The sequence below is a fragment of the Melitaea cinxia genome, chromosome 1 (assembly GCF_905220565.1).
Source record: "Melitaea cinxia chromosome 1, ilMelCinx1.1, whole genome shotgun sequence".
NCBI classification, from domain to species: Eukaryota; Metazoa; Arthropoda; class Insecta; order Lepidoptera; family Nymphalidae; genus Melitaea; species Melitaea cinxia.
Genome location: NC_059394.1, coordinates 834147 through 851717, shown reverse-complemented (window position 1 = coordinate 851717; position 17571 = coordinate 834147). Strand labels below are relative to the sequence as shown.

The window sequence follows — 17571 nt, the reverse complement described above, 5'->3', positions numbered from 1 at the left end:
TCCAACTCGCACTTGGCCAATTTTTATTATTGATTTAATTGGTAGAAGAATTGAATACTGAATAATTGGTGAATAATAATTTCACGATATATAGAGTACAACTTTTACGTGAGCGAAGACAAATTTATATATGTGGGAATCTTAAGAAATACAAAAGTACTATGTAACGTCTTAAAACATATACAAACTGAAACCTTTTAATTGGAAGGTCTATTATAAATTTCTCAGTTTCTCTTCTCTCATAATTAATTTACTAAAACAAAAGCAATAATTTAGTTGTAGATGCCCGCAAGCAATTATCTATAAAATGATATATAATTTATGTGGAGTAATTGTAAGGTGAGCTGTGTGGCTACGGCACTAAAGAATTTAGCCACCCCCTCTCTTCCCGTGGGTGTCGTAAGAGGCGACTAAGGGATAACAAGGTTCCACTACCACCTTGGAACTTAAGAAGCCGACCGATGGCGGGATAACCATCCAACTGCTGGCTTTGAAATACACAGGCCGAAGACGGGCAGCAGCGTCTTCGGTGCGACAAAGCCAGTACTGCGGTCACCAACCCGCCTGCCCAGCGTGGTGACTATGGGCAAAACACATGAGTTCACGTTATTTTTGGCGTAAACTTGTGGAGGCCTATGTCCAGCAGTGGACTGTATAGGCTGTAATGATGAATTGTAAGGTTCTTTCTGAAAAGGGAGGCAAACATCTTAACCTTAGCGTATTAATATTTATGATGATAATTTGAGTCATGCTGTCACACCAATGTCACACTTTGAGAGTTTAGCTTTTGAGACTTTTGAGCAACTTTTGAAACTACATATAAAAATAATAGGCTGTCTGTACCTAATAATGATTGTCATTGTCAACTTGTCAAATGTCAATGCTCTGTAGGGGAATTGGCGATAATGCAGAATTAATAATGTCTCTTAAAATATTTAATTTATTTAGCGTTTTTATAATATATTTAGTAATATTTACATCTAAATGTTATAGCAATGATATATTAGGATGCGGTGGCTTCGTGAAAAGCCATGCAAGTTTGGACTTCTCCAAAATTGAAATCGGCTTGTAAGTTAACCTTAAAGTTATAATTTAATCTAAAGATTTGGGTCATGTTGAAACAAACGCTATTTGATTATACCTTTTAAGATTATATGATATGAAGTGGAAAAAGTCTATGTATTTTTTTTCCTAATTGAAAATTTTATTTACGTAAATTTTAGGTATACAAAGGAAGGCAGTTTAAAGGAAAAAACGGAGTGCGCTCCTACAAATGGATATTATTTCCTGCCCTTATATGAAAAGGGCGAATATGTTTTAAAGGTACACCCTCCCGCTGGGTGGAGCTTTGAGCCATCCGAAGTGGAACTCCGGATAGATGGTGAAACAGACCAGTGCTCCACTGGTCAGGACATCAATTTCGATTTTAATGGCTTTGGTATAACTGGAAGAGTGATAACAGCGGGACAGAAGCAGGGACCGAGAGGCGTTGATGTCCAGCTGGTAAATGAGACAGGAGATGTCAGAAAAACCGTTACAACTATTGGTGGTGATTTTCATTTTACACCAGTCATACCAGGGAAATATGTTGTAAAAGCCAGTCACTCGAAGTGAGTTTGTTTACTATATTGCTATTTATTATACCAGCTTCTTATTTTTACTGTGTCTACATTTCTACCTATTTTTTTTGTTTAACGTGGGGAAAGTCACACCCAAAAAACTCTCCACCCAAACAAAATCCTGAGATAACATGCATAAAAAAAAACCATTGAATTCAGAACCTCCACCTTTTTTGGAAGTTGGTTAAAAATACTAAGTTAATTATAAAGATTAAAACTTCTTCATAGTTAATAATAATTGTAGATGGAAGCTAGACCCGGCTCAGACAGTGGTGCAAGTAAAGGAAGGTAACACAGCCCTACCAGTGGGAGCTCTGTCTGTGAAGGGCTATGACGTGACAGGGTCTGTTGTGTCATTTGGCAGCCCTATTGGCGGTGTTTATGTGCTGTTATACTCAAAAGAGGTAATTATCTTCAGTTTATTGTTTTAAAATAGTTTTCTAAAGTCTACTAACTAGCTACTAAAGTAAGTAAATAGGTTGTAAAATTGTCTACTATTTTACCATATAGAGAAATCAATGATAACCTTTTCTTTCTGTCTAAAATTGCTTTTTTATGGTACAAACTATTGAGCCCTTTAACTAAGTTTGGGAACAGCAGGAAATATTGTGCTCAAAATCTAGAGCAGCCCGACTGGGGAAGTAGCTAAGAATCTCTACATGGCATTCTTTTTTTTTCCATCCCTAGGGTACCACTGTGTAATTATTTTACTCTATTTTTCCTTTCCTCTGATCATGTGACCTGTCCATTTCCACTTTCGCCTCCATATTTTTAGAGTTCTGTCCTAGTCTTGCTTCTGATACTGCTACTCCTTGCCTTCTCCATTCTTTGTACAAATATCATTAACTAAAAAATCAGATCTTAATTCCAAGTACAATAAAATTGAAAATCGATTTCATTTTTATAAAACAGATTTCATTTTTAATTTATGATCTATTAAAACAAAATAAATCATTATATTTACTAGATACTAATATTCATCTGATCTAAAATATATTTATTTTTTAGGAGAATCCAAAGTTCCGAGTAGAAGGCTGTAAAACCGCCCTACTCCAAGGCGTTCCAGATGCTCCGATCTGTTACTCGGTCACGGATTCCTCTGGAGAGTTCCACTTTAACTTGGTACCAGCCGGGCAGTATCGGCTATTGGCTCTGAACAAATCACCTGGTCAAGCTACTCTGACGTATAGTATTAAGCCAGATGCCGTGCCTTTTACTGTACTCCATGATAGCTTGTACATCAAGAATGCTTTTGAAGTAAGTATGCTGTGTAACATAGATTTGTCCTTGTGAGTCTTGACACCATTGTGATACTAATTTTTTTTTTTGGCCATGTATTAAAACTTGCAATTCAATAGAATACTAAAATAACCCTTGTGTTATTAATCTCCAGTCACATACATAATTATGTAGTTTTTTTATCCAGTTATAAAGCATAGTAAACCCTCCTATGGATAAAGTCGAAACCTTAGTCAAGGAGGTGAATGAAGTCTTAGCCTTTTTTTTCAAAAAAAAAACAGAAAAGAAAAAAGAGAAAGGAGGTTATTAAGTTGATTTTTTTTTAATGTATTTATCTCAAAATTTTTACTGGTTGGACCGACTTCGGGCCTTACATTAAAACATGTCTCGCATTTTTATATTTTTTTAATTTATAACCTAAGCATTTGATCAGTATCGGCCATAAAGTGCAAATAGTTTTTTATATGATTTATCTCATAACTTTGACTGGGTGAACTGATTTCAATTATTCCTTTTTAATCGAAACGCGGTACTTGTTATGTAGTCTCATTTAAAATATATCGAGATCGGATGAGTTCTTTTTGAGTTATCATAATGCATATTTATATTATTGACTGTTTTACCGCCTACCAACGTTGTATTATTGGTCGAAATAATTGATGTCGGTTTTTTTTTCTCGTTTGCGAGCAAACACAATTATTAGTAAAATGCTTTTGTATTTTTAGACTTGTGTTAGTCTATCCCTCATATTCTTCAATTAAAAGTTTGCATACTTGCGTCTACTGCAATAAAGCCATCCAAGTGTGAGCTTAGAAGTGTGAGCTAGTGAAGAGGCTGGTATTAATGTACTAATTTATTGTCTTTATATGGCTTAATATATTCACATATAATATGTGTACATAACTATTAGGCAAAAGCATATTCTAGAAAATTTCGTATCTTAATCTCCTATTTGCTCAAATAGGTAACAGGCTTCACATCATCAGGCCGTGTGGTGCACACAGCTGGTGGCAAGGGTGTGGCCGGAGTGAGAGTACTGCGTAACGGACGTGCCGTCGGTAACAGTGACTCTGATGGACGCTTCACTCTTACTGGACTCAAGCCTGGCACTTATACACTTACTTTTGAACATGGTGAATGGTATTTTATTATCTTTATATATGTAATTTAGTCGCATTCTTATGAAAGTTTAACTTGCAATGAAATATTATAATGGGTTTGTATTAAAATTGTATTATCAGTATATTGTAAAATTGGTGGTATTAAATCCTCAGACTCAATGGTCCCAAGTAAAATGAGAATCATAATGTGTCTAGATTTTAGAACACACACAACCTACACTACACACTAACACACACTAACTCGTTCATGACTAACATCCGTACACCAGTATAAATGTTTGTCATTAACGCTGGTCTACGTTAAAGCAACAGCTAGTCGTTACGATTACCGCAGACACATGAAATCCTTTACATATATACATATTGAAGACAGTACAGCAAAGAAACTACATTGTAACTGTCATGATTTTTGTTTTAATGGCTTTTACTAATTCAATCGTCTCAATCGTCGTCTCGCCATCTTGACCGAATTGCTCGACGGTGTTCCGGTGCTAGCAACCTTAGGATGCCGCGCCAAACTTTTTTCATCCGCATTTTTGACTCGTCTCCTACACATAAAAAAACGAGTGTGCTTTATAAGACCACTTGGCTGAAGTAAAAGTCACGAAACGTAACCCTCTCTCTTTCTATCTTCGCTAACTTATATCTCCCTCTCAACTTCCGTTCGCCTTACACTTTTCGTAACGCTCTCATCAAGTTGGCGGATATATTCCCTAATATGAGTAAGGATTGCTATCAGGTGTACATAACAACAATCAGGATCGACACCTTAACGTGCTCTTCGAGGCAAGGCACCACAAGGACTAACAACTAGACTGGAAATAAATATTTGTATAAACACAAAATACTTCTATAAAAAAATTATGTGGTGTCATGGGAATGTTGAATTTTGAATGTTGAATTTTGAATGTTGAATTTTATATATATATTTTCTAGTTCTTGATTTTTTTTTAATTTTGTTGTTTGGTTTTTAATTAAGTACATAAAAGTATTTAGGAAATTTAGTATTTTAAAAAATAACAAATACTGTAAAATAAAATAAATCAACCAAAATAATAATAATAATTCAAACTATTAAGTGAAATAAAAAACATATGTCTGTATTTATTTTAGTCGACAGTATAAAATTGCATAAATAATTTAAAAAAAAGTTTACTAGTAATATTTTAGTTTTACAAACGTCATATTATACAGTCTTTATCGTCAATATATAACGGATGTGACGTAATATCAGTATATTACGTCACATCCGTTATATATTTTTCTTACGGTTTTAGTATCACATTTTTTTAATTCGGTCGCCCAGCCATATGTCAAGCCTGTCGTAAGGAACTTCGTTCCAATAAAATACTTCAATAATATAAGTGTTTTTTTTTTGACAGAGGAGTGCCAGTGGAACGAGCTGTCGCTAGTGGTGGGTCCCAGCGGGCCCAGCGCGGCGCCCCTGGCGGTGGTGGCGCGCTGGCGGGTGTGCGGCGAGCTGGCGCCGCCCGAGCCGCGCTGGGTGCTGCTGGGCGCCGCCCGGGTGCAGGCCGGCGACGACGGTAAGGGCTCGCTGGTGGGCTGCCGCTGGTGAACAGTAACAGTGGGTTGAAACATCTGCATGGACCGTCGCTCGTGAACAGTACCAGTTGATTGGCTGCGGTGCTGCTGACAGTGATTGGTGGACTGATATAATTGTACGATCGAAAGCGATTACCGTAGCCTATAGCATATCTGCAACACCAGAAGCATCGCAAGCTCGTTGTTGACCCTATCCCCAATCCTCTCAGGAGCTTTGGTCACCTTACTCACCGACAGGAACACAACACTGTTTGAAAACAGTATTATTTGTTTTGTTTGCTGAGTTGTGATTATTGTTATTTGATAGTCAGCAGATTTTTGGCTTATTGAGCTAAAATTTGAAATACATTCATTAAAACATGGTACTTACCGGCAAGCATATCTTTATCCAGCCACCGCCTGCCCAGCATGGTGACTGTGGGATGGGACAACACGTGAGTTCACGCATTTTTGGCGCGAACTTGTGGAGCCCTATGTCCAGCAGTGGACTGCAATAAACTGGAATGATGATATCTTTATCCGCAAGTGGCATATAAAGAGCTAGATTGATGAAATGCAACAAAAAAATTTTTTTGTGCATTTATTGGATGGTGTTCTTTAGATGTGCTAGTTTTTTCACTCATCTGCAAACTACTACTGTCGTAAACTCATGTGTGTTGCCCATAATCACCAGCTGTTTTTCTGTTGTTCCAAATAATTTAGTATCTTTTTATTATATACATATATTTAACAATAATTTATTTCAGGTAAATGGTGCATATTCCTACCTCCCGGAGAGTACGAGGCGAAGGTCGAGGTGACTGAAGATGAGCAGAGGGAAGGTTTACAGTAAGTGTTGATTTCAAGGTGACTTCGTTTTGGTTTATATTATAAAATTTAGAAAAACTATCTTTGTCTTAGAATTAAAAAAAAAATTGTAAGTGAAAACTTTTTTGGTGCACTGCACATACATTTTTTCGTAGGTTAGGTTAGATTCGATTTGATTGGGTGAACTTGAGGCTTATTGCGTTGTTGCTTGATTGCGATTGCCAGTGAAGTTTATATTTCTGCCGGTCATAAACACACACTAGGAGTTTTTTTTTGTCTTTTCCTATCATCTATGACGTCATCCGTTTTTTGTGCATCGTTAGCCTGTGATTGCATTTTATGAAAATGCCATATTACTACACTGCTGATTACTGTTAACTGAGAATGAGAACTGAGAATCACTACTATAGTAGCCCCCCCCCCCCGCCAGGTTCTACCCCGAGCGGCAGGCGGTGGCGGTGGCGGGCGCGCGGCGCGGCGTGTCGTTCGGGCAGGTGCGCGCGCGCCTGGCGGGCCGCGTGCGCTGTGACGTCACGCCGTGCGCCGGCCTGCGCGTGGCGCTGCGCCCGCTGCCGCCCGACGGCGGCTCGCCGGGCGCGCCGCGCTACGCGGACGTCGTCGGTGACTGGCTGTTTTGTTTACATTTATAATGTATCTGATAGATTGCCTGATGACATCGCGTCCAGATAACGTTAATTAATTAATAACGTAAATAAACGAAGAAGGTAAAGGAGAATGGGACTTTTGGGCCAAAATGTAATGAGTAGAGATATTGTTTAAAAAATTGGTCATATTTTTTTATTTAAAAATATAAAATATCAGCTCAATTCTGAATCTAGAAGCGGAGAAAATTGAGAAAGATAGTTTTCAGCAAATTATTTGGGTATCGATTCAACTATAATCGATTACAGAATTTAAAAAAAAAGGTTTGCACTAGTTAATTAATTCAAGATATTTAGATGCACAATTAAAGCTGTAAACAATAAAGTGCATTTAAATAAAGTTACATTAATATGGACAATATCAATTAATATCTGATAAACCAAAATGATTATCGATTTCATATCGATTTAAAATAAATCATATTTTTAATGACAGCTTTGAAAGCTGACTAACAATAATACTGTGTCCGTCACTCGTTTCGTGTTTACTGTTTTCCGATGCATTCTGAGCCCATTCCTGATATTTATTTATGGTTTCAAGTGTATATCAATATTCGTAGTGAGTTTTCAAACAGTCTTCACTAAATATAACAGATATTAATGCTACAAGAACTTAGTGATCGGGTTTTTATAGACATTGTAACATAACCTCACTTTTACAAAAAGTTTAATAACTCCACTCTCAGATAGCCAAAATATAGATAATTTTCAGCGAGGAAGCAATAAGCCTAAATGCATTAATTGATACCATTTTCATTTCATTACATTTTGGCCCAAGAATGTATGGAATCGTATCATTCTCCTTTGTGCTGCATAAACTGTCCTGTCATTGTGAATTATAACCGTGCTTGTACGCTCATTACGACGGCTTATGCAGAACTAATTTATCTTCTCGTTTATTTTCTTTATTAAACACTCTCTGTGCCAATTTGGAAGCCAATGTTAGATTAGCACGCAAAATAGCTTAGCCTTCCTCATTAAATGGGCCATCCAACACAAGAAAAGATTCGAACCAATATTTCATAAGATTAGCGCATTTAAACAAACAAACAAACTTATCAGCTTTACAATATTAGTATGGATGAACGTTGTCTGAACGCAATATCATCAGAAAACGTATTAGATATATCTCGGTATATTTATTATTTCGAGTACATCCTGGATTGTTGTCATTAAACGCATGAAACTAAATTCCTCCTTCTTGATCTCACCCGCCCGCGCCCTAACGAGTCCTTCCCCGCCCAGACGGCGAGTACAGCTTCTCGGAGGTGGTCCCGGGCGGCGTGGAGCTGTCGCTGCCCGAGGAGCGGCTGTGCTGGCGGCAGGCGGCGCACCACGTGGCCGTCACCCAGCGCGCCCACACCGCGCCCGACTTCGTGCTCGCCGGGCTCGCCGTGCTGGTCAGCGCCTCGCACGACCTCGAGGTCAGTGGCCGGCCGGCGACCTCTGTTGTAGTGTGGCCGTCACCCAGCGCGCCCACACCGCGCCCGACTTCGTGCTCGCCGGGCTCGCCGTGCTGGTCAGCGCCTCGCACGACCTCGAGGTCAGTGGCCGGCCGGCGACCTCTGTTGTAGTGTGGCCGTCACCCAGCGCGCCCACACCGCGCCCGACTTCGTGCTCGCCGGGCTCGCCGTGCTGGTCAGCGCCTCGCACGACCTCGAGGTCAGTGGCCGGCCGGCGACCTCTGTTGTAGTGTGGCCGTCACCCAGCGCGCCCACACCGCGCCCGACTTCGTGCTCGCCGGGCTCGCCGTGCTGGTCAGCGCCTCGCACGACCTCGAGGTCAGTAGCCGGCCGGCAACCTCAGTTCGACTTAAGCCTCACCGAGATCAGAATGTAAAAAATAATTGTGTTTGCTCGCAAACGAAAAAAAAAACCGACTTCAATTACATCGAAGAGTAATACAACGTAGATCGACGAAAAAATAGTAATACTTTGTTCGTATTCCATATAACGAGACATTATAAAATTGTAGAATTATATAATGTTCTACTGTTATTTCTAAACATTTTGTTAGCGATTGTAGGCAGAAATTTCATAAAAGGCCCGTCGTCGATTCGCGCGAAGCGCTGACATCGCTTATTACGGCGGGTTTTTTAGTTGAAGCGGATTTATATTGAATTACGGTTTATGTCTTTTTTATTAAAAATATGTAATGTTCATGTTTTCACACAGCTCCGATGCACGACTGGACTCTACCCCTTCAGATCAACTGTCTAAATAGGCACAAAAAGGCTTACTAGTCTAAGAAATATATTATTACTATATCAAATTGTAAATAAATGAATTCAATAACGCCATCTATCGGAACCTAATTGCGTTATTAGAAAACGTCTGAACGCCATCTCTAACAAGGTCATTCGTTCAGTAGATTTTACTGTTCAATTTTTTCATTCCGGGGCCTTAAATGAAAATCGATTCTTAAGAAGAAAACTCCAAAAACAGTCAAGTAAATACGCCATATCAGATATAGCTCAAAAAGTTCGAGTCAAATTTCAATTATATTTAAATGGGACCACATGACAAGCACCACCTATCGATTAAAAAAAGAATCATCGATATCGGTCCACCCAGTAAAATAGTAATGAGGTTAATATAATGTTGGTCGACGTAAAATAGCCAAGTAAATACCCAGTATTAGCGATAACTCAAAAATTAAAAGCTCAAATATATTTATAACGAATAAACTGCTACTCTCTACTCTAGTGGAATATTGTAATTTGATCGATAGTGAACGAAGTAATTTCGTTAAATTTTGATAGATGGCGTTGTGGCAAAGTATTGAACATGACCACAGTCGTCTTAACATCGTCATGTAAATACGTGTCATCAAAGATTACTCAAAAATTGCTCATTATATCTCAATCATATTTAAAACGGACGACATGACAAGTATTAGCTTTTGATTTATACAAAAAAGATCAAAATCAGTGCACCCAGTAAAAAGATATAACGTATAATACTACGTAGGGTGACGAAAAAACCGTCAAGTAAATACGCAATATTAGATATAACTCACAAATTACTAATCAAATCTCAATTAAATTTGAATGGGACCACGTGACGAATAGTAGCTTTTAATTTATATAAGAAACGTCAAAATCGGTGCACCCAGTAAAAAGTTATGAGGTATAATACAACGTAAGGTGACGAAAATAATGTCAAGTAAATACGCGTTATCAAATATTAATCAAAAAGTAGTTATCAGATCTCGATAAAATTTATATGTGACCACATGATAAACATCAGCTTTCGATTAAAGTAAAAATTATCAAAATCGATACACCCAGTAAAAAGTTATTGCGGATCTTCAAGAGTTTCCCTCGATTTCTCTGGGATCCCATCATCAGATCCTGGTTTCCTTATCATGGTACCAAACTAGGGATATCCCCTTTCCAACAAAAAAAGAATTATCAAAATCGGTACACCCAGTAGAAAGTTATGTGGTATAATGCAATGTAGGTCGACGAAAAAAGCGTCAAGTAAAAACGCATTATTAGATATAATTCGAAAAGTAGTTGTTAGATCTCAAATAAATTTAAATGGGACCAATTGGCACACACCACCTTTCGATTAAAACAAAATTTGTCGAAATCGGTCTACCTGGTCAAAAGTTCTGATGTAACATACATAAAAAAAAAAAAAAATACAGTCGAATTGAGAACCTCCTCCTTTTTTGGAAGTCGGTTAAAAATATGAAAATAACGGGGTAGCACCTTGGATAAATTTTCAACCCATCTTTATAGTGAAGGATTTTGCCCTTCACTGGAAATGTACAGACTGTTATAAAATAATAAAATAAGTAAATTTTATATACGTATTTTAATGTAAGATAAATATTAGAGACCTGTATGAGTCATTATTCAATCAACTATAAAATACCAAAAATCAACATTATGTTTTTATCCATTGACTAGATATTTTAATATTTGTTGATTTTATCGAATTTCATTCTTACTGATAATAATTCTCTACAAAACGCGCATGTACGTTTTAATCTCACAAACAGGTGGAGTACTTCAACTCAGATGACATGGACCAGGTAAACCGACGATAGAGAGGTCATCCATTATCATTGAACCTTATGTTCATAGGTGAATGACCTTTAGTACTGATAGTACCAGAAGTTACCTATTGCTCGCAACCTTATACTCATGCTAGACCATATGTTAGAACAGCTTTAACGGTCTAAAAAGTTTATTGGTAATACCATCGTGTGTGTAGAAGCTCGAAAGACGTCACTCAATACGAAAGTACATAAATGTAACACGCTCTAAATTTGTACAGTGTGCTCGTTTCATCTGGTGACGTAACTCTAACTGCTATCTGACCCCCCTTCTATTAATATAGTAAGCTCGAAAGTTGTACAGCGTGCCAGTATCACCAGCCGGTCACAGTTCTGACTTTCATCTGACCCCCCCCTCAGATCGAGTACTCGGGCGCGTCGGGCACGTCGGGCACGCTGCGCGTGCCGGCGGGCGACAGCCGCCAGTGCGTGCCGCCGGACACGCGGTACACGCTGCGGCCGCGCGCCTGCCACCGCCTGCGGCCCGAGAGCGTGCTGGTGGAACTGGGCGGGGAGGATGTACCTGTGAGTGGATCTCTCTGTATACATGGGGGGTTGAATAGGCGGAGCAATGACAAACCTGTGCCAAATCGTATTGCTATTAGATTTATAAAATATTAATACTAGCTGTCTCGGCAAACGTTGTCTTGCCGCTAAACGCTATTTAAAAATAGGGGTTGGTGGTAGAAGGCTGAAAATTTATGGTTGTGTGTATTTTTCAAATCATAATAAAATAAAAAATTAATTATCTAAAAATTAAAAAAAAATTAGGGGTGGACTACCCTTAACATTTAGGGGGATGAAAAATAGATGTTGTTCGATTCTCAGACCTACTAGTCTAGGAGTTTAACTATAAACACCGCGACACGAGAATTTTATATATTAGATTCTCACTTAAATTATCAGAAACGTATAAAAATCTTGTTGCTGAAACGCTATGTTATACACTATAAATTAAATAAACTTTACTTATATTACTATATTTTATTATTTACTCTATTACTATATTTACTATTCACACTTGTTGATGCTAATAATTGTTATATTATCTCACAGAAAGTGAAGTTCGTAGCGATAGCCCACGCTTCGACTATAAAGATAATTTCCCCCGAATCGGCGACGGACGTGGTGTTAAAAATAACCGCAGACGGAAAGACCGAAGACGTGCCTCTACAGGCGACAAAACAAGACGATGTCTACGTTTACGAGCACACTTTGTATTTGGCGGAAGTAAGTATCAAAGCATACTTATAATTGGATTTGATAGCGTTATTCTAACTATCGCCAAACATCACGTGGACGAATAATGGGACAATCGAGTAATAAAACGATGCCACAAATGCCACAATTTCATAATTCATAATATTGATTTTCTATCATATTTCTACTTAACCGTCGATCTTTTTTCCGGTTCAATATCTCACTCTCCCCCCAGGGTGCGTCAGCGGAGGTGTCCCCGCAGTCGTCGTCCTTACTGTTTAGTCCGCGCGGACCGCAGCACGTGTTGGGGGGGTCGGATTGTGCGCACGCGCTCACACTGACTGCGGCGCGCGCGCTGCTGCTGGATGGCCGGCTGCGACCTGCTGTGGAGGGGGCGCTCGTCACGCTGCGGGGGGGTGAGTGTCACGTACAGTCTCACTGCCGCCGGCAGGCCGGCTACGACCCGCCGTGCAGGGGGCGCTCGTCACGCTGCGGGGGGGTGAGTGTCACGTACAGTCACGTCAGTGACCTAGCAATGTCAGTGACTGGCGCGTACAAAATGTTCGATGGCGACTAAACATGATCATTAGGTAAAATGTATAATGTATGTTTACACTGAGAACGAGTTTTGAGTTTCGATTAATGTTTCGAGTACCCAAAAATTACTGTATACGTTTTGACAAAAAAAAAATGTGAACTTAATATTCCTCTTACGATTTTCGCAATAACACATTCAAAAATTAAAAACCATAACAAAAAACATTTTACAGGGGACGTAGAGCTAAACTACACGACGACAGCCGACGGTACATACAGCTTCGGTCCACTGGACGCGGAGGTGCAGTATACCGTGCGGGCGTCCAAGGACTCGTACTCGTTTGAGGAACCCGACGAAAATGGTGACATAGTTGCGCACAAACTGGCTGAGATCACTGTCAAGTTGAAGGATAAGGCCGATAATTCTCCGTTAGAGGTGAGTGGGACATGAGTTTCCTCATGTGTGGTGGGAGCTGTATTTTAATATTAGCGGATGTGGCAGACTTTGTCTTGTTTTGTGAATTTTCAAACGCGTCAAGCTTAAAAAAACGTTACATTTTCCAATTGTGTGTCTAATTTTTTTGATATCCATAAAAATCTAGTGTTAGAAAACTTGTAAAAAATGGACGATTGATTTAGGCGTTTTCGTGTTTTGTACTTAATATTAGTAGCACACAGGGCGAGGGTTGTGGTAGTGAATGTGTCAGTAAAATGTGTTAGTGTAACCCAGGTGCTTATGTCAATACTACCATCACCCATATGTTCCCAGGATGCACCAATATCAGTGTCTGCCACAGGATGCTAACGTAATAGTTTTCGCCCCCAGGGCGCGCTAGTGTCGGTGTCCGGGGGCTCGTTCCGCCGCAACGTGGCGTCCGGCGAGTCGGGCGAGCTGAAGTTCGGGGCGCTGGCCCCCGCGCAGTACTACGTCAAGCCGCACATGAAGGAGTACCGCTTCGAGCCTGCGCACGCGCTGGTCACCGTCGAGGACGGCAGGGAACACGCCGTGCTCTTCCGGTGCGTTTGGTTCACACACTCTCCTACTGTCTCTCTTTATCTCTCTCCAGCAGTCTCTCTTTAACCTGTGTAACACCCGTAATACTGCTGTACTTTGATTAAAGTTTTTAAACTATCAACGTCACTATAAATATTTTCGGTTCTATGGGACTTACCGTGAGTACATAAACAGTCACCCGTAATCATGGCTTTTGCAACGTCGCCGTAATATCGGAATTGAACTTAAAACGATATTCGCGATAAGTTTCGTAGGATCGAAACTTTTCATCGATAAAGGCAGTACGGTATAAGTATCGTAATCCGTTGAATTTAATGCTTTCGATTTGTTTGAACTAAATAAAAATTGTATAAAATAAATATCTTAAACATACACATACAAACACTTGATTGATATAGCAAAATTTTATTTTTTAAATATACATGGAAATAATACTTATATATATAAATACAAATATAACACCCAGACTCAAGTGGGAATCAAACCCATAACCCACAGAGCAGAAAGCAGGGCCACTACAAACTGCACCAACAGGCTAGACACGTGCAATGTTCATATAGATTTAAAAAAAAAAAATTTATAAAATAGGTTTAATGTTATATTTAACGATTTCAAACATAAAATAAATGTAATTTCATTACAGTTTTCATTAATTTTTACCCGAATTCGCCAGAATAGTGGTGAAATAACTAAACGTATCCATCCACAGGGGCGTACGTGTGGCGTGGTCGGTGGTGGGGCGGGGCGTGTCGCTGGGCGGGGCGGGCGCGGCGCGCGTCCCCCTGCGGGCGCGGCCCACCACGCCGCACGCCGCGCACTGCGCGCCGCAGGACGCCTCCACCACCGACACCGGGGACTTCAGGTGTACTATTGTGGCCTATTCTAAATCAAGAATGCTTCAGCCTGTAATATCCCACTACTGGGCATAGGCCTCTTTCCCCATGTAGGAGAAGGATCAGAGCTTAATCCACCACGCTGCTCCAATGCGGGTTGATATATTCCCTACTACGAGGAACGATCGCTATCAGGTGTGCATGATAACAACCGGGACCGACGGCTAAACGTGCTCTCCGAGGCACGGTGGGGAGACCTAAAATCAAGAACAACTTTATTTAAATAGGCTTCAAAACTTAACGACCGTTCGGGTGCAATGGTACGTGTGCCATGTCGGCGGCTCCTAAACATCGACGGTCACGAGTTGGATTCCCACTCCCAGTGGCCACTTGCGTTTACTCAAATATCTATTTCCGGTCTGCAGAAGCAGAAGATTATAGCCAAATAATACCCCTGTCAAATAAAAACCAGAACAGTGGTATTTTAGTTTTTTTGCTGATTTATATTTTTTTCTATAACAATAAAATAACGCCATATGATAAACTTTCAGAATCCGTGGCTTGTTGCCTGGTTGCGTGTACGTACTAGAATTAAAGGCGGGTGACCCCGCGACGGCTGGCAGCGTTCTAGCCAAGCAACCGCCACCTTTCGAAGTAAGTCATTTGTTGAATTCTCTTTGAACAGTGAATACGAGAACATTAGTTATTATTCGATTTACATTGGCAAGTAATAAAAAGTTGTCGACGTAATAGAAAATCTCTCTCAAGCAATTCTCTCTCTCTCTCTGTCACATTCACTCACTCACTCACTCACTCACTCATCAGCCTATCACAGTCCACTGCTGGACATAGGCCTCCACAAGTTTGCCATGCTGGGCAGGCGAGTTGGTGACCGCAGGGTTGGCTTTGTCGCACCGAAGACGCTGCTGCCCGTCTTCGGCCTGTGTATTTCAAAGCCAGTAGTTGGATGGTTATCCCGCCATCGATCGGCTTTTTAAGTTCCAAGGTGGTAGCGGAACTGTGTTACCCCTTAGTCGCCTGTTACGACACCCACGGGAAGAGAGGGGGTGGCTATATTCTTTGGTGCCGTAACCACGCAGCCAAAGGAAATCAATTAAACGCTCATTATTTAGGTAATTCAAAAACTGCACATCAGATCTTGCTCAAATTTGGAGTACAAAAAAGAATGATCAAAATTGTTACACTCAATAAAATATTATAAGGCAACATACATAATATACAGTGGAGTTGATAATCTCCTCCTTTTCTTGAAGTCGGTTAAAAATTACCAGAGCGTGTTTGGAACTCCTACGTAAGATTACCGTTGTAGGCTGGATGAGGATTGCGGAAAACCGCCGAACTTGGGGGAGAACTATGTCCAGCAGTGGACTGCGATGGATTGAACTGACTGACTGACTGTTTAAAACTCGTTGCCACTGTCTATTAAGAGTGCTCAAACATCAGAGACATTTAAAAGATTCACTACAGAAATGTATTAACCGTCTTAATTAAGAAATGTTTCATATTAGTTTTGTATGCTATGATGTTTTATCATTGATTTTAACTGTATGTTTAATTATGTGTTTATTTGTATGTATCTAGCTACAATTTTTGGCACTCCTTTCCATCGAAGTGATCGCTTTATCAGCGATAAGACCGCCTTTTGAAACTGATGCAAAAAATTAACTTTTAATTTAAATTTAAAATGTTTCAGGTGAAAGAAAAGGATATAGAAAACGTCCAGCTAATAATAATACCATTCGAGCACATAACGGACGCGAACGTCTTGATTAGAACTCCAAATATAGATCATTACAAGACGCTCAGGCTGACTCTCACAGAAGATGCATCTCAAAACCCCATATACACCACAAAGCTAGACCCCCTCGGCTTCTCGCAGGTCAACAACCCTGGTCTAATGTACTACATGCCGAGGCTTTTACCAGATAATAAGACCTACGTGTTGCTGTTAGAGTCAACGCTTTCAAAAGCGACATATGTGTACGAGGAGCCTGCGTTTTATTTCAAGTCGGACGGCAGTTTCAAGTATTTCAATATTGATTTCGAACCGAAGGTAACTTTTCTATTTTTCATTGTTTGAATTTTGTTTATTATTTCAGTACAGTATGATTTATACTGTCAAGTAATATTTTGTGATTTTTCAATGTATATAAGCAAAATTCTTACTTAAAATCTGGAGCAGCCCGACTGGGGAAGTACCTTGACGTTACAGAAGATTATAGTTAAATAATAATGCTTTCAAGTAGTGTTGTGTTCTTGTTGGTAAGTAAAGTGGCCAGAGGTCCGGGGAGGGATAGGATAAGCAACCCGTTCGCGATGTTTCTGGTGTTGCAGACGTTTATAAACTATGGTAATTGCTGACCGTGAGGTGATCTGTAGAGGTGCTTTGTCGCACCGAAGACGCTGCTGCCCGTCTTCGGCCTGTGTATTTCAAAGCCAACAGTTGGATGGTTATCCCGCCATCGGTCGGCTTCTTAAGTTCCAAGGTGGTTGTGGAACCTTGTTGTCCCTTAAGTCGCCTCTTACAACACCTACGGGAAGAGAGGGGGTGGCTAAATTAAGCTAATAAGGCTCTGCATAACGTACCTACGTACACCCACCATACACGTTGTGAGCGGCCCGCAGCTGCGGCCGGCGGCGGAGGAGGCGGGGCGCGCGCCGCTGCTGCTGGCGCTGGGCGCGCCGCTGCTGGCGCTGTTCCTGGCGCGCGCGCGCCTCGCCGCGCTGCTGCGGCCCGAGCGCGGGGAGCGCGGGGAGCGCGGGGAGCGCGGGGAGCGCCGCGCGCGCAGGAACTAGCGCCGGCCGGGCACAACCACAACACTACCATCTGAGTCAATTCTATAAAACATACTTGTAATGAAACGGACAAAGCTGAATAATAATATTACT

General features: G+C 40.5%; 1 protein-coding gene and 1 long non-coding RNA gene across 2 annotated transcripts; both read left to right on the top strand.

Annotated features, from left to right (window-relative positions):
• Positions 1-875: 875 nt before the first annotated feature.
• Positions 876-17478, top strand: LOC123663328 (nodal modulator 1). Its single transcript, XM_045598326.1, has 22 exons — positions 876-1068; positions 1224-1610; positions 1864-2023; positions 2628-2876; positions 3823-3991; positions 5362-5523; positions 6289-6370; positions 6780-6970; positions 8257-8435; positions 8483-8554; positions 8602-8673; positions 8721-8792; positions 11020-11052; positions 11437-11601; positions 12133-12306; positions 12512-12692; positions 13047-13249; positions 13640-13830; positions 14538-14690; positions 15213-15315; positions 16376-16735; positions 17308-17478. The coding sequence occupies exons 1-22, from the start codon at positions 881-883 to the stop codon at positions 17476-17478; spliced, it is 3717 nt and encodes a 1238-aa protein (XP_045454282.1). The 5' UTR covers positions 876-880.
• Positions 14621-16401, top strand: LOC123664042. The gene is made up of 3 exons (XR_006744763.1): positions 14621-14690; positions 15213-15315; positions 16376-16401. It is a non-coding gene; the product is annotated as an uncharacterized LOC123664042 (long non-coding RNA).
• Positions 17479-17571: the final 93 nt, after the last annotated feature.